The 17589-nt window shown below is 54.3% G+C and overlaps 1 protein-coding gene and 1 pseudogene across 1 annotated transcript; both read left to right on the top strand.

Annotated features, from left to right (window-relative positions):
* The first annotated feature begins 670 nt into the window (after window positions 1-670).
* On the top strand, window positions 671-4847 carry LOC148776956 (uncharacterized). Its single transcript, XM_088840251.1, has 4 exons — window positions 671-908; window positions 1372-3324; window positions 3649-4302; window positions 4561-4847. The coding sequence occupies exons 1-4, from the start codon at window positions 671-673 to the stop codon at window positions 4845-4847; spliced, it is 3132 nt and encodes a 1043-aa protein (XP_088696377.1).
* Window positions 4848-6715: 1868 nt separating this feature from the next.
* Window positions 6716-17547, top strand: LOC148776957 (protein 4.2-like; annotated as a pseudogene).
* Window positions 17548-17589: the final 42 nt, after the last annotated feature.

The raw sequence follows: 17589 nt of genomic DNA on the forward strand, positions 1-17589 counted from the left end.
GGGTTCTGAAACCTCTACATGTCACATGCCTAATGTGTAACCACATGTCAGCCCAGGAGAAAGAAAACACTCCAATGAAGTAAGCCAAAGAAACAAGATTTAAACTCAATAAAGCCATGTTAGACTAGGATTTTTCAGTTCTTTCCCATTCTTTTGAAGCTTCTACCTTGTGAATAATAACATGTTTCCCTTGTTCTAGACACACAAGAGTGCGTCTTCTCTCCTGGGCATAAGAATCTCTAGAATTATATATAGTAGTAAAGAGTGGACCAAGCTGACATGCTCACAGTGACCAAATTGTACTATTCTAAACTGACACAGTGCTCCGCTATGAAGCTGCAATAAATTATGTGTTTGCTTTCTAGACGTGAATGAGTTGCCTCACTGAACATACTCCAGAGGCCATCCATAGAAATTGGCTTCTAATCCATACAGAATAATTCACTGGTAAATTTCTTTCAGGAAAGCCCACGCTTTATCTAGACTATAATCTTTACACATCTGGATTCTTCAAACTAGACCAAAGGGAAAACCTCCGCTGGTGCTCTGCTGACAACTGGTGGTCCCTCACCTGCATCTTCTGAGATCAGAACCCAGTGCGGTAGGTGATCAACTCATGAACTGAGCAAAAGAAAACCTCTACAGGGTAGGATATAGGCTCATTATCGGTATGACACTTGGGGCTGATTGTCATCAGGAGTACAAGAAAAGAACAGTCATACATGAAGCATGGATGACCAGGAGGCACCACAGCCCAGAGAAGGCTTGGTTCAAATCCTGGCTAAGCCATCACTCTCTGCACACCCTGAAGACCAGTCTAAAGTCGAACTGTTGTACCAAATTTCTAAAAAGACGTGAAGAGCCTTACCTGCCAGGAAGGGAGGTTGTGGGGGGCAGCATCCGGCCAGGTGAGGGCTCTGCATTCCCTGCCGGCTGGTGATGATGGCAGAGGAGCAGCAGTGGAGAAGGTGCTCCTGGTTCCAGGTCTCGCAGAGAAGCTGGGGAGGTCCCCATAGGTGCTGGACCACCCCCCGACAGGATGGGTGGCTCTTGCACTCAGCTTTGCACAGGCCTCTGAGACACAGGCAGGGAAGGGCTGACCGATACAAATGCAGGCACCAAGGGGGCTGCATGAGGAGGTGCTAGACAGGATGAGCTCTGGAGGAGGAGGCCCCCACAGTCCTTACCAGTCTTTGCATGGTGGCCCCTCTGGTGCCAAACACCTGCCGCCCACAGTGGGAAGTCTCAGCTGCTAGAGAGCCTGGGAGGGGTCATGCGCTGGGGCCCTGCCCTTTGCCCTGTAATTTGCCACACCCACGCGCGCGCAGCACAGTTTCTCTGTGACACGTATACCATGGACTCATCACAAAGGCCAGGCTGAGGACTCCCCCCTCCAGTGCATGCTTGACCACGAGTGGAGTCAGAAGCTAGGGAGGCACTCTCCCAGTTTCACACTCTATTCTCTGGCGTTTTGGTGTGCAATCAATACTGTATGGGCAACTACGCTCCTGAGTTCACTACCTGAGCTACCTGCTCAGGTGGTCAAGCCTGGGAAGCTGGTAGCAACCAGTCACCTCCCACTTCCTTGCGCAAAGGAGAGAGAGGTGATGGGCCAAGAAGAGCCCAGGGAAGGCATGACAAAGGAGGAAGGCCACGCAGAGGCCGAAGGACAGGACGATGGTCTGTACCACAGTGGGGATGTGACAGCGACACCCAGGCCCCAAGAGACCAGCGGGGTCCTCACATCCCTGCAGTGCAGTCCTGAGCCTCCAAACCTCCTTCCGGTGCACCCAGAAGGCAGCTTCCGTGAGAAAGCCCAGGGGTCTCGGCTGAATTCCTCCGGAAGCCCCGCCATCTGCTCAGCCGGCACTGGTGGAGACGGCCAGCCTCCCTTGCAACCTGGGCCCCTGGCCACGGTGCTCTCTGCCCCAGGTCCGTGCTGCAACCTGCTGCCCGAGAGGCCAGTAGAGGTGCTGGGAGAAGACCACCGACCCAGCTCCCCAGAGTCACTGATTTCCGGGAAGGTGCTGCAGCATAAACAACCTTCAGACACCCCACGGAGAAGCTCTTCGCCCCTGGGATCTGCCAGCAGTAGGCACCCCGTCAAGCGGAAGACACCCGTGCCGCTTTTTCTGCCACTGCCGCCACTGCTGCCACCAGTGCCACCACCGCTGCCTCTGCCGTGGGGTCGCAGCAACCTTCCCCCTCCTCCGAAGCTTCCAGGCATGACTCTCGCCAAAACCTGGGGCACCCTGAAACAAAGCATGCAGCGTCAGCGGAACAAAATCCTGAAAGATGCAAGGAAGGCCATGCGACGCCGCAGTGTCCCTCCGCCTGCCCCAGGGACGACAGGCTCCCTGATTCCGGTCAGTCACACTTTGGCGGTCCCTCCTGCTACCAGCAATTTGGCCGACCGGAACTCCAGATTCCTCAGTCTGGCTGGCCGTCCACCTTGCCTGACAACTTGTCTGGATCAGGGGGCAAGACACACAGCCCCCGTGTACTCTCACGCTGCTATTGCTGCACGTGCTCGTCTTCCTCCAGTTTGCAATCCCATTGTGGGAATGAACCTTAAGAAGGATGAAGGCACTCGGTGTTCAGTCAGAGCAGCACCCCCTTTTACTTCTGACCTCTCCAAACCACTGAGCACCCCAACCCTCTCCTTACCACCACCCTCCTACAGAACTGAATCCCCAACACCCATGTGTGTAGATCCTCCCCCTCCCTTATCCTTACTCACCCCTCTTCCAAACCCTCCCATCGCCCCCGCTGTTCTGACTGTGCAGCCCATCCCTGCTACTGCCGTCCCTTTTCCCACCACGGTCCCGGCATCTGGAAGTGTGACCTCCCCGTCTTCTTCAGATCCGGGCATCACAGCCATGGACACTACACCCCCTTCTAAAGCTATGATTTTTCGGTCTCCCCCAGGGATTGGGGTGCAGCAGACACACACTGCACCAGGCACGACACTCTCATTTGTGCCCATGGTCTCCAGCCGCGCTGGGGCTCCGGCTGCTGTCTTCCCCGGGCCCTCATCTGGGGCTCCGGCTGTCGTCTTCCCCGGGCCCTCATCTGGGGCTCCGGCTGCCGTCTTCCCCGGGCCCCCACCTGGGGCTCCGGCTGCCGTCTTCCCCGGGCCCCCACCTGGGGCACCGGCTGCCGTCTTCCCCGGGCCCTCATCTGGGGCTCCGGCTGCCGTCTTCCCCGGGCCCCCATCTGGGGCTCCGGCTGCCGTCTTCCCCGGGCCCCCGTCTGGGGCTCCGGCTGCCGTGTTCCCCGGGCCCTCGTCTGGGGCTTCGGCTGCCGTCTTCCCCGGGCCCCCACCTGCGGCACCGGCTGCCGTCTTCCCCGGGCCCTCATCTGGGGCTCCGGCTGCCGTCTTCCCCGGGCCCTCATCAGGGACTCCGGCTGCCTTCTCTGTTCTAACTGTGCAGCCCATCCCTGCTACTGCCGTCCCTTTTCCCACCACAGTCCCGGCATCTGGAAGTGTGACCTCCCCATCTTCTTCAGATCCAGGCATCACAGCCATGGACACTACACCCCCTTCTAAAGCTATGATTTTTCGGTCTCCCCCAGGGATTGGGGTGCAGCAGACACACACTGCACCAGGCACGACACTCTCATTTGTGCCCATGGTCTCCAGCCGCGCTGGGGCTCCGGCTGCCGTCTTCCCCGGGCCCTCGTCTGGGGCTCCGGCTGCCGTCTTCCCCGGGCCCCCGTCTGGGGCTCCGGCTGCCGTCTTCCCCGGGCCCCCGTCTGGGGCTCCGGCTGCCGTCTTCCCCGGGCCCCCGTCTGGGGCTCCGGCTGCCGTCTTCCCCGGGCCCCCGTCTGGGGCTCCGGCTGCCGTCTTCCCCGGGCCCCCGTCTGGGGCTCCGGCTGCCGTCTTCCCCGGGCCCCCGTCTGGGGCTCCGGCTGCCGTCTTCCCCGGGCCATCATCTGGGGCTCCGGCTGCCGTCTTCCCCGGGCCCCCACCTGGGGCACCGGCTGCCGTCTTCCCCGGGCCCCCACCTGCGGCTCCGGCTGCCGTCTTCCCCGGGCCCCCATCTGGGGCTCCGGCTGCCGTGTTCCCCGGGCCATCATCTGGGGCTTCGGCTGCCGTGTTCCCCGGGCCCTCATCTGGGGCTCCGGCTGCCGTCTTCCCCGGGCCCCCACCTGGGGCACCGGCTGCCGTCTTCCCCGGGCCCCCACCTGCGGCTCCGGCTGCCGTCTTCCCCGGGCCCTCATCTGGGGCTCCGGCTGCCGTCTTCCCCGGGCCCCCATCTGGGGCTCCGGCTGCCGTCTTCCCCGGGCCCTCATCAGGGACTCCGGCTGCCTTCTCTGTTCTAACTGTGCAGCCCATCCCTGCTACTGCCGTCCCTTTTCCCACCACAGTCCCGGCATCTGGAAGTGTGACCTCCCCGTCTTCTTCAGATCCAGACATCACAGCCATGGACACTACGCCCCCTTCTAAAGCTATGATTTTTCGGTCTCCCCCAGGGATTGGGGTGCAGCAGACACACACTGCACAGAGACCACGCACGACACTCTCATTTTTGCCCATGGTCTCCAGCCGCACTGGGGCTCCGGCTGCCGTCTTCCCCGGGCCCTCATCTGGGGCTCCGGCTGTCGTCTTCCCCGGGCCCTCATCTGGGGCTCCGGCTGCCGTCTTCCCCGGGCCCCCACCTGGGGCTCCGGCTGCCGTCTTCCCCGGGCCCTCGTCTGGGGCTCCGGCTGCCGTCTTCCCCGGGCCCTCGTCTGGGGCTCCGGCTGCCGTCTTCCCCGGGCCCTCGTCTGGGGCTCCGGCTGCCGTCTTTCCCGGGCCCCCACCTGCGGCCTTGGGTCCTGGTTTCCCCAGGCCCACTATCTAGAACTCCAGCCTATGTCTTCCCCATCCCTCCCTCTTGGGTCCGGCCGCTGTCTCCCCTGTCCCACCCCCCCATCTATGGCTTTGTGTCCTGTCTTCCCTCACCCCCCCATCTATGGCTTTGTGTCCTGTCTTCCCTCACCCCCCCCCCCATCTATGGCTTTGTGTCCTGTCTTCCCTCACATCCCCCCCCCCCCATCTAGGACTTTGGCTGTTTCCCTCAGTTCTCAAATTATGACTTTGGGTCCTGCCTCCCCCAGCCCCCCAACTATAGCTTCAGCCCCTGTTTCCCCCAACCCCCCATCCATGGCTTCAGCTCCTGTTTTCCCCAACCCCACATCTGTGGCTTCAGTTCCTTTTTCCCCAGCCCCACATCTATGGCTTCAGCTCCTGTTTTCCCCAACCCCACATCTATGGCTTCAGCTCCTGTTTTCCCCAGCCCCCACCTATGGCTTTGGCAGTTATCTATGCTCCAGCAGATGGCATCGTGACAGATGCCAAACCAGTCTTTGACACAGATGCTATAGAAACCACACCTGCTCCTCAGACTGTTATTTTCCAGTCTACCTCTGACTCCAAGGAGAACCACTACCCATATCACGTGGCTGTTCTTGGTTGTGAGAACACAGCACCCAGTGGCAGCAATGCCTGGACCCAAGCCTCGACTTATTTACCTGTGGAGTTGGTCATCAGAGGTACCCACATTTCAAGTGAAGCTTGAAACCCAGAAACTTGGACTCAGAACTCACCCTTTAGCCCACATCTGGGGCCAACAATAGGAAGAAGCCTAACAAGTCTATTCCACTGGGAAACCCATTAGCCCTAGCACAATATAAAAAGCTAACCTCTTCTGCAGTCCAGCCACCCAGAAGAAGCATAATGGATTCAGGTTTGCCAGATCCCCTGTCTGAGACCACCACCATCAACATGCAGCCGGCCTTTGTGTACAACTCAGATATTTTCCCCAGGTATGTATCTGCTACTACTGGTTTTGGAGAGGATACCACAGTGCCCGGTACTGGACACTGGTACTTGTCCCTTCACACAAATTTCTCCTCTATGGTGATGGGATTTGTAACTGTAGCTTTTCTACACTCAGGTGGCTCCTGAGTGCAGCGATGGGAAGTGGTAACACCCCGACCTCTAACCTCTAACCATAAGGATGGCAGTGTCCCCTGCCATCACTCTACCACCTGGATTCGGCTCAGGTAGACCCCAGGCATTTGGATTCAAGTTAGAACCAGATATGTGCCCAGATGCTGGGAGGGCGGCTTGCCCTTCCTACTGCAGCAGCCATGCTGCACTGAGATGCCCCCAGGTGATCTGGCCCACAGTAGGAACACTAATGGTGCTGGGTGCCCCACACAGTTCTGTCCAAAAGTTAGGTGGGCCAGATGCTTCTGAATAAGTGAGGCCTAGGGCATTCACACCAACCCCAAAACTCCCACCAGCCATAGAGGCTGCAGGTCCCATCAACAGTGGGCCTGATGTGGTACTGCAGACAGCAAGCTACCGTCTCCAGTCCTCTGCCAGAGCTGCCCCCGTCTAGGGCCCCAGAAGTTTTTTACTCACGAATGGTCCCCTCCTCCCAGAGTGCAGGGGACAGTCCCTGGAGGAGGGTCTGAGTGAGGAGGGGCAGACAGTAGCATCCAGCGGGGAGAGAAATGACAGGAAGGGGTCCTCCCTCAGGTCACAAGCCAGCGAGGACTAAAACTGACCTGGGTTTCCTTGAGACCTCCCTCTCCCTGCCTCCTCACCCCCAGCCCTGGCAGGTAGCTTAGGTCCCTGGGAAGAAGGGGGTCAGTTCCATCTTACCTGTGGTTTGGGGATAAGGCAGTCAAAGGAACTTGTTTTCATTTCTAAATTATTCCCATGAAGGTGGCCTGGTCCTTTCCTATTGTCCTTCAAAAGTTCTCTCACAGGAGTAATGTGTTCTCTCTTTCCTCATGTGGCTCAACCCTCTCCTCTGAGGAGGTGGTGAGGGACAGCGCTAGCCTGCGAGGAGGAGGAAACGTGGGCCTCAAGGCCCCAGGTGCAAACACTCGAAGAATCAGGGCCAGGCAGACCAAGGAACAGTGAAAGCCTCCAGCGAGGGGCAGCCCTCCTGCTGCTCTCGTGTCCTGAGTTTCATTTGCCACTATGGGCTTCCCTGGGGGCTCACACAGTAAAGAATCTGCCTGCAATGCGGGAGACCTGGGTTCGATCCAGGTTTCAACCCCTGGGTCAGGAAGATCCCCTGGAGAAGGGAATGACAACCCACTCCAGTATTCTTGCCTGCAGAATCCCATGGACAAAGGAGCCTGGGGGGCTACAGTCCATGGGGTCACAAGAATCGGACACGACTGAGCGACTAACACTTTCATTTTCATGGCTCACGAACCCCTGCTTCTGAAGGACTTGTTACAAATGTTTCCCAGACACCATCCCAGTGGGTGAGGGTGGAGCCCAGGAACATGCAGGTTTAACAAGTTCCAGGTGATTTCCATACAGGTGATCTGTTCACCATGCCTGGAGAACTTTGATGAGCCCTTGCTACGGGCGTACTAAGTCACTTCAGTTGTGTCCGGTTCTTTGCGACCCTATAGCCCACCAAGCTCCTCTGTCCGTGGGATTCTCCAGGCAATACTGGAGTGGGTTTCCATGCCCTCCTCAAGGGGATCTTCCCCACCCGGGGATTGAACACATGTTTCTTTCAACTCCTGCATTGGCAGGCGGGATCTTTACCATTAGCGCCACCTGAGAAGCCGGAGCCCTCCCTACTCACCCCCATAAACATCCACACATTTCCCCAAACAGCTGCACGTTCTTAAGGAGAAGTTCGTCCTGCTCACTGCGAAGATCCAGACTATGGAGGAAAGGGCCTTGCTGAACAAGCGCCGGGACAGTGCGCCCATCCTGCGACAGAGGGTCACTGGTCATGGGAGGCCCATGTACGAGGGTCAGGCCTGGGTGTTGGCAGCTGCTGCTTGCACAGGTACAGAGCAGACTTGCCTGCCACACCCAGGCAAGTCACCTTGGCTACCGCACAGAGTGTCTGCCTTGCTTCTTGCATTGCCCGGTCCCCCCTGCCCCGTGACATCTCCAAAAGCAGCCACTGCCTCCACTCCGCAGCATCCCCCACCTCCACCACACCTGTGCCTGCTTCCCATGCGCCATCTGGCCAAGACGGCTTTTCCCCAGCCACTCCTCCCAACCAACTTCTGCTCCTTTTCCCAGATTCAGCAAAGCTGGGCCCATCTGGCGAGCTCTGCTCCCAAACTCCCCAAAGCTCCTGCCTGCCTCTGCCCCGGAAAAGCCAGTCCCAGCGCTCTGTTGAAGCCCCCCGCTGTCCACTCCACCTGCTGTGTATCTTGTCTGTTTCTCATTACTTGGCCTGCACGTAGCCTAGGTCGGGCGGGTGTCAGCTCCCGTGCCCCTTCTTTCCACAATGTCACCTGGCATTTAGGACCATGAAAGTGCCCGGTGTCCAGAGGAGACACTGAGAACGCTAGCCATAGACCCCATCCCCCGCGTCCCAGGCCTCTCTGGTGCCCTGACCCTCTGCCCGCTTTCCCGCAGTGCTGCGAGGCCTGGGAATCCCTGCCCGTGTCGTGACCGCCTTCACCTCCGCCCAGGGCACCGGTGGGGGCCTGCTGGTAGACGAGTACTACAACGAGGAGGGGCGGAGGAATGGAGAAGGCAACAGAGGCAGAGCCTGGTGAGAAGCCCAAAGGGGATGCCTGACGTCCCAGACCTGAAAGGGCTCCAAACCCGCAGGCTCTCATCCACGGGAACTCCCCGCCCCAAGCAGCCCTGCTTCGAATAGGCCTTCCGGATTCTGGAAGGCAGGATTCCGAAGGTCAGGGTGAATGTGAGATGCACGCCCCTTCCTGGGAGTGTTGGAACCACTCGTCCGCAGTGTCCTCCCAGCCACTCAGTATCAGCTCTGTCATCTCCAGGGCTGCTTCCGGACTTCCCCCCCCCCCCAACTTGTATTGTTCCCTTTGCTTCAGGATCTTCCAGACTTCCACGGAGTGCTGGATGGCCCGGCCTGCTCTGCCTGAGGGTTATGACGGATGGCAGATTCTATACCCAAGTGCTCTTAAAGGAGGTGAAGGTAAAGCCTGGGGTGGGCCTAGGACCCCTGGGTTACACAGCGCTGCAAGAGTACAGGGAGTCCCTTGGAGAGGAAGCAGGGGCAGCAGGTGTTCCATAGTGGGTCTGCAGCCCCTAAAACAGAAGGGGTGGCAGGACTGATGGTGAGCAGTGGGATGCCGGCCCAAGGCCCCCCAGGAACAGAACAGTCACAGAGCCAGGCACGCAGGAAGTGCTCAACAAAGGCAGCCTGCTCCTGTCATGTCTGCGCTCAAGCTGGCTTAGGAGCTCCCATGTCCTCTGTAACTCTGAGGTCTCGTCCAGCTTCTGAGAGGGCGCCTGCCATAGACCATGACCAAAAAGCTTTGTCACTACAAGTGAGCCTCACCTCCTCTGTGCCCTCAGAAACCCTGCCTAGTGCCCACCTCTGACCTTGATTCCAGCAGAGGGGCAACAGGGCGTTAGGATGGGGACAGAGGTTTGGCTGCTCTGACCGAAGCCAAGGTCTGGCTGTGGTTCCTCTCACTCACTGACGTTTCTCTCCCTCAGTCCTGGAGGCCTGTGATCTGGTCCCAGTCAGAGCGGTCAAGGAGGGGATAGTGCAGCTGAGCCTGCAGCAGCAGACATTTTTGCCTCCATAAATGCCTCATGTGTGGTCTGGAGGTGCCGTGAGGACGGGACCCTGGAGTTGACTGACTGCAACCCTAAGGATTTTGGCAATAATAGCACCGAGAATGTGGACGGTGACCGCCGTGAGGACATCACACAGAACTACAAGTATCCTGAAGGTACCAGGCAGTGGGGGTCCTCTCAGGTGGCTCAGAGGTAAAGAATCTGCCCACCAATGCAGGAGATGCCAGTTCGATCCCTGGGTCGGGAAGATCCCCTGGAGTAGGAAATGGCAACCCACTCGTTTTCTTGCCCAGAAAAATCCCTTGGACAGACTGAACGGATGCAGTCTGTGGGATTGCAAAGGGTTGGAGACGACTGAAGCAATTTAGTATGCACGCACCAGGTGGAAGAGGGCCCCAAACAGCAACAGAGGGAAAGGAATGGGCCAGACACATGCAGGTCAGGGAGACGTGCTGTCCGCTCCCCATCACATAAAACAGGACTGCTCAACCTTGTTTGACTTTACTCACATTTTGGACCAGATATCTTTGCTCTCTGGGAGGCTGTGCGACCTGGGACATTCAGAAGCCTTCCTGGTCTCTCTCCTCTAGATGCCAGCCCCTCCTCAACCAGCACCACCAGTTGTGACAACCAGAAATGTCTCCTGACATTTCCAAATGTCCCCTGGGGGCAAAATTGTCCCCAGCTGAGAACTACTGCTATAGAACAGAATACTTAATACCAAGCCCAGGTGACTTCCCTGGTGGTCCAGTGGTTAAGACTCTGCACTTCTACTGCAGGGGGTTAATCCCTGGTTGGGAAGCTAAGATCCCATATGTCACATGTGGCATGGCCAAAGACAAAAGAAAAACCAAGCCCAGCTGCCAGGAAATATTCTCTGTCTCCTGCTGTATTCCAACACTCCCCACCCTCCCTGTGGATTCCCCTCCATATTAGTTATTAGAGTGCCCCGCGGCCCTGTCCTCCCATTTGTCCAAACAAGAAGGCCTGCACTGTTCTTGAGCCGCCCAATGGCACCCTCACCCCCATCTCCTCATCTCCTTCCCCGTTGCCTGCAGGTCACTCAGGGCCTCATCATCTCTTTTCTAGAGGATTATAGTAGCCTCCTAACTGGACCCCTGCCTCCAGTTTCCCCATCATTATTCCATCTCTAACTTACAGTTTCCAGAGTGAGCTTCCCAGGACACAGATATGTTTATGTGACAGAATATTCCTGCTCCAGAATATTCCATGGCCTCCATTTCCCTTGGAATAAGTCCAAACTCCCTCACTTAGGAAAATACAAGTTCCTGCAACTTGGGCAAAAACTAGCTTTCCCACCATTCAAGGGGCAAATTCACAGTCCTTGAAGAACTTGACCCCTGAGTGACTTGGAAGAGACACACTGTATCTGTGGTGAGTTTGTCTAACACAAACCTTTCTTTTAACTACACGTGGCGCAAGAGGTTTGCAAGGCTCTTGTGGCCTTGGGCAATTTGAGCAGTAGTGGGTCAATGAACCTTAATCCTGAGCTTTTATTAGAAGAGTCTATACCTGCTGGGTAAGAGGCCTGCTTTGTTTATTCCATTCTTCAGGATCTTCTCAAGAAAAAGTGGTGCTGGAGGAAGTCCAGAAATACGTAATGAAACACAAGAAAGATGGTGCCATCTATCCTCCTTGTTGTGAGACTGATGATCCTCTACATCTCTTTTTGAAAGCACCGAGTTCCCTAGCCCTGGGAAAGAATGTAGAGTTCTCTGTGAACTTGTTAAAGCCCAGGGACCAGGAGAAGGAAGTGTAGCTGACAGTTGGGCTGCAGGCAGTGTACTACAATGGCGTCCTTGCTGCCAAGCTCTGGAGGAAGAAGTCTGTCCTTACACTCAGTGCCAACTCAGGTAACGCTCTGGGGCCCCTTCCCAACACTCGACACACCCAGCTCCCACCTGTATGGCAGCAGCCATACAGCAACCCCTGCAGATTTGAAGACATGGTTTCTAGTTCCTGATGGGCTCGCTCGCTCTCTGTCTCATTCACTACATATTTACTGAGCTTCCCACAGGAAAAACAAAACCCACAATTCTGATTGTAGTCGTTTGAGTCAACAGACTATGGAGCAGGGTAAGAAGTGTTTGACGAAGTAAGCACAGTACAATGGTGGATTAGCATCTCTCCCAGGCAGGAGCAGGCTGCCCCCAGGTAAATCAGGCTGCCCTGGGTCTTGAAGGATGAGTAAGGCAGTGTCAGACAGAGAAGTGAGTCATGGGCTTTCCAGGCAGAAGGGACATATGCCCAGGTTCTTCCTCCTCCTTGAGAATCTTATGTAATTGATCTGGAGCCGGATCCAGGCACTGGACTTTTTCAGAGCTCCCTGTGTTATTCTAGAGTTGAAATTCCCTGCTCTAGTCCTCATGGAAAAGTTCTCCAACTTTGCTGCATGTAAGAACCAACTGGGGGAAGTTTGATGCTCACCCTGCACCCCAGACCAATTAAGTCAGAAACTCCACAATTTGACCCAAACATCAAAAATATTGTTAAGTCCCTGGGTGACTCCAATGTGCAGGCAAGAGAATCAGTGGAATAGAGCTTGTTTACATGATTGCAGCTCCCTCCTGACTGGTCCCCCTGCCTCCAGTCTTTCCACCGTGTTCCCTTTCCAAGAGTGGGAGGAGTGGAGTGGGGGAGTTGCGTGAGAGCCAGACTGGGCCAGATCTTGAAGTGGCTTGTAGATGCTGCTCAAGAGTTGTGTTTTATTCTCTGGGCAATGCGGAGCTGGTAAAAGGTTTTAACCAGAGGAGTCAATGGGATTAGAAATTCATTTTTGAAAAAGAACTTTTGGTAGAATGGAATGGAAGGGGTCATATTAGAGTCATGTATCTCAGCCTTGTCTGTATGTTGAATCACCTGGAGAATTTTAAATATACTGATTCTTAGGTTTCTCGGTCGGAGTCTGTTTTAATTGACTTGGGGTGTGGCTTGGCATTGGGAATTTTTAAAGCTTCCCATATGATTCTAATGTGTATCTAATGTGTATCCAACAACCACAGATTAAAGTTGGAAGGTTTTGAAAAAATCGAAGGACAAAGTAAACTAGCAAAACTTTTCAAATGAAGTCATATTATAGAAGTGGGCTAGATTGAACTTGGGTATGCGGCTAGAAGGTGCTTCCAGTTTGGATGAGCCTCTAAAGTAGGGCCAATGGGAAAGAACAGGTTTGGGGAGAAAGATGACGCGTTCTGTTTGTTGCATGTTGGGTTTGAAATCCCAGAAGACATCTGAGCTGTGATGGACAGTAGGCAGCTGGAAACCTAAACCTGGTATTTTGGATAAAGTCCTGGATGGGGGCAGGGGCGAGTGGGGAAGGGCTGAGAAAATGAGAGGGTGAGGAGGAAACCCAGGCAGCACCAGCGTGCAGGCAGCAGACAGGGAGACCTAGAGGGAGAGACTAAGTCAGAGAGGAGGAGGGGGAGCCCAGCACGGCCAGCGGAGGGGCTGGGAGAGGTCAGGGCGGGGAAGCCTCTACTGACAGGGAGGTCGGTGGAGAAGCAGTAGGATCCTGGGGCTTAAACTGACCGAGAGCTGAGGAGGTGAGACAAGGTACGCAGTCCTTCCTGGAAGAACGGATGGAAAAAGAAGAGAGGCTGGGTGGCAGACGGGGACACTCGGGAAAGGGAAGGTGTTCTTTGTTTTAAGATGACAGAGAGCAGAACCTGCTTACATGCTGAAGAAGAATTAATAGAGAGAAAAAGACAAAGCCTCAGGAGAGATGGGTTATAATCGATGGTGCAACCTCTGAGGAAATGAGACACAACTAGAATAATTACAGCTCACATTTACTGAGCACTTATTTTCGGCAAACACGATGTTAAGTGTTCTGTATGCATTATCTCATTTATCCTCATAATGACCTTATGAGGCAGGAACCATTATCATCCCGCTTTACAGATGAGGAGACCAAGACACAGAAAGTTAACTAAACTGCCCACAGTCACACAGCTAAGCAGCGGTGGGGTTGGGATGGAGCACTGATCTAAAAAGCAGAGGACAGGATCTGCGCACAGAGGGGGCCGCGCCCTGGAGGCAGTGGCGAGGAGGGAAGCGTGGCTTCATTTTCTCTGCAAACGGGAAAGAACAGAAGCAGAGAAGGGGAGGGGACCAAGCAAGCGTATATCCAGCCATGACTGGGTGGCAGGTCTGAGGCCAGCACTTAACAACTGCCTCATGAACCAGAAGCCACCCCGCCAGGTAGGTGTTACTACTAGACAAGGGGACTGAGGCTCCACTTGTCGTCCACAGGGCCCTTTCCAGAGCCCTGTGGAGGCGGTCTGCCAAGTGTTGTGCCCATGGTGCTGATGCTGGTCTTGGATGGGTTGCTCGTTTTTTTATTTTGGCTGCCCCTGGTCTTAGTTGCAGCATGCGGGCTCTTGGTGGTGGAATGTGGGAATTGTTGTTTCCTGACTGGGGGTTGAACCTGGACCCCCTGCCTTGGGACCACGGAGTCCTAACCACTGGACCGCCAGCCAAGTCCTTTTGGGTGGGTTCTTGAGCGAGTTCCTTCTGAAATTGCTGTGAGGAACGAGGCATCTTTCTGGCGCCAGTGAGGCCCTGATTCCTGGGAGTCATGTGTGAAACCACTGCTTGTCTCCGGGGCACTCCTGGTCCCTGACTCCCCCTGTTACGTGTTTCAGCTAAGAAAATCTCTACCTCCCTGTTCAACTCCAATTTTGAACAAAGCCTGCCAGAGAATAGCTTCCTCAGACTCACTGCCATGGCAACGCACTCCAGCCTTACCTGCTTCGCCCAGCAAGACATCGCCATTTGCAGACCACACCTTGCCATCGAGGTTGGCACCGGTCCTTCCCCAAGTCGCTGTGTTTGCTGCTATTCAGAAAGAACAGAGCCCCTCAAGCTTCAGAGCAGGTGACCGTGCTGAAGAAACTATCAGGAAATGCTGGGTTGAGAGCTCCTTCTCTTGAAAGAGGTGATTTCTTATAGATGATACTAAGATTTAAATCTTTCCACTTTAAGTAAAGGTTTCTAAAATCGGAGTCTTCTCAGTGGCTGCCTCCAAACTTACAAAGATAATAGCCTACGGTCATTTAGCACTTTATACAATACCAGTGTATTTTCACGTTTTACTTCTTTGAATACAACAGCCCTGGGAGGTGAACTCTTCCCGTTATTCAGATGAGGAAAGCATCATGCCTACAAATCTTAAAAATGGCCTGTCTTAGAGGCTTAGGGCTCTTAGTCCAGTCCCCTTTCCACATGTGTACTCGGACCAAAATGAATGTGACTTGGTCTCTGCCCTGGAGGGGGTTACAGTTGGGCAAGGGTGCCACCACATGTGGTCTATGTAACAGCTTTCAGAGGAGCAAAGTCACTCTGGCACAAGTGAAGCAAAGAGGCCTATTTCCGGCTGGGGGTTTGGGAACACCTCATGGAGGAGGTGGCATTTGTGTCAGGCTTTGAACAATAGGTGAGCTTTCAGTGCAGAGGAGGGAGAAGGCCATTGCAGATGGAAGACTGAGTAAAGAGGCCCAAAGGAAGGGAGCCTGGGGGCTGTGCTGGGGCTGGGAAACTGTCCACAGAGGCTAGGGTGGAGTCAGGGGTAGGACAGATGAGCCCCGGATAGATTGGGGTTAGATTGTGACGGGCTCTGAAGGCCAATCAAAGCTGAATTCTGAAGACAATACGAAACCATCGAAGGTTTCCAAGTGAAGGAAAGGCACCATCAGTGTTGTCAGTGATGGATCAAGGCTGAGAGGACATTCAGAAGACCACGTAGAGGGGAGGGAAGTCAGCAGTCGAGTTTAAGTGAGGATGGTAGAGATAGGAGAATAACCAAGAAAGGGTTCAGGACGGTAGCCAGGAGGGGAAGGCGTAACTACAGCTCTGTGCTCTTGGGATCCCCCATAGATGCCAGAGACAGCAGAGCAACATCAGCCCCTGATGGCCTTGGTCAGCATCCATAAGCCCCTCGATGTTCCCTTGGAAGACTGTGTGATCTCCATCTTCGGAAGGGGGCTCATTCACAGAGAGAAGAGCTACAGGTAAGAGACCACAAGCTTCTCATCCCACAGAAGTGTCTCACCCTGTCAGAAAGGCAAGAACCTGGGCTTCCCTGGTGGCTCAAATAGTAAAGAATTGCAGGAACCCAAGACTGATGACACTCTGTTTGCTATGTCCATGAGGACAGAGCAAATACCTGCCAGAGTTGAACTAAAAGATCAGGGCCTCTCTCACCCTGGGGCCACCAATGTTTACTGGGTACAGGAGAGAGGGGGGCTCTGTGCCCCTTGGGCACCTGATGTTGGCTGAGGCCCTGGTCATGCAGAGAGGGCCTGGGGATTACTGATGAGCGCAGGTGAGGGGGTTAGGGAACATCACAGGCAGGAGTCGCACTCTACCAGTGACAACACAGCACAGGATTTCATTTCCACATCCCTTTACTCCTATTCCCTACTCCCATTCTCTCAGATCCTTGTCTTAGTATGTGTACAATGTGTACTGTTGCTTCTCGAGCCTGTATTTTTAAACTATATAAATGTCAGGTCTAATTCATTTCACTCAGAACAGTTTTTCACTCACCCACAGGTCGTCCATTGCTTCTGTTACAAATTCCTCCGTCACGTATACCCCTGCTTCCCACCACACCACTCCACAGTGCCTCCAACTCTCAGACACCGCAAGTACACACATTCCCTTATCACCTGCTTGAAAATGTGTGTGTCGGGGGGTAAATACACAGGAACGGAGTTGCTGAGACATGGGATAAGACCTGGTTTGACCACATGCTACCAGATTGGTTTGTAGAATAGCTGCAGTTCCTCCAGCAGTACTTGACAGCTTCTCTATTCTTACCATTCCTCCATTCTTGGCAATACGCAGTTTTCTCTTTTAATCCAGTCTAACAGGAATAAAATAACATCTCATCATTGTTTTAATTTGAAACTCTTCATGTTTATTAGCCTTTTCCATTTCCTCCTCTGTATAGTTCCTTAACTTTGCCCACTTTTTTTGCCGTTCCTTTTTTCCTTGTTGATCTGTGGGTATATATATACACACATATATTCATACACACAAACCCTGTATAATCTAGGTTATTAGCACCTTGTTGGCTTTAGATGTTGCAAGTATCTCTGTTAATCATTGCTCCTTCTCTCGTCAGGTCCACAGCATCCTCCACTAAACACACACATACAGTTTAGAGTTCACGATGCCTATTCCTACAACCCCGAGGTCCCTGACAGGTTGTGTGGTTGTTGAGCCACCACCTCAGCCTCAAGAAACTCAGTCACTCTTGGCCATAAGTTGACGGAAGGACTGCCAGCATTTAACCAGACTTCTGTGGTCTCCCAGATAGATTGTTAAGATAAAGCTTCTCAAAAGAAATCTGCACTATGTGCTCAGTCACCATATGAAGGTCCACAGGTAGACAAGAAAGCTGCTGATAGGCCTCCAAACAGCAGCTGCCGGCATCCTGACGTCTCAGTATGCCCACTACACCCGCTGCAGTTAGCAACGAGGATTCTAAAACCATAGTTTTCACAAGCCTACTATTACCAAGAATGGGACCAGACTGAAGTCACAGGTGATGAAACAACAGATGCAACCTGGAAGCCCTTGGAATAGGATGTTTCTCTTCTCAACCATACAGCTGCTCACCATGGAGGCTCCTGCCTTCCACCCTCTTCCAACCTCCTCTGTTTTAACAGCTGGGTACTTACATGTTTATTTCTTCAGGGTCTGTAAGCAGGTAAGCATCAGATTCACTGGGACCAGCAAAGGAATGGCCCTGAGACAGAACTAGGACGTTTCTTTTCTTCTATTTCAGAGTGAATTCGGTGCAGCCCAGAAACACTTTGCGCACCCAACTCGAGTTCATGCCAATGAAGGTGGGGCACCAGAGGCTCACTGTGGAAATGGACTGCAACATGTTCCAGAACCTAACCAACTTCCGAACTGTCACGGTGGTAGCCCCTGAGCCTCCAGCTTAAACTTCCAGCTCCCGCATCACGTTCCCCAACCACCTCCTCAATCTACAATCTAAAACCAAGCAT

This window comes from Moschus berezovskii, chromosome 9, assembly GCF_049115385.1.
Source record: "Moschus berezovskii isolate FMDL1 chromosome 9, NW_MosBer_1.0, whole genome shotgun sequence".
Taxonomy (NCBI): Eukaryota; Metazoa; Chordata; class Mammalia; order Artiodactyla; family Moschidae; genus Moschus; species Moschus berezovskii.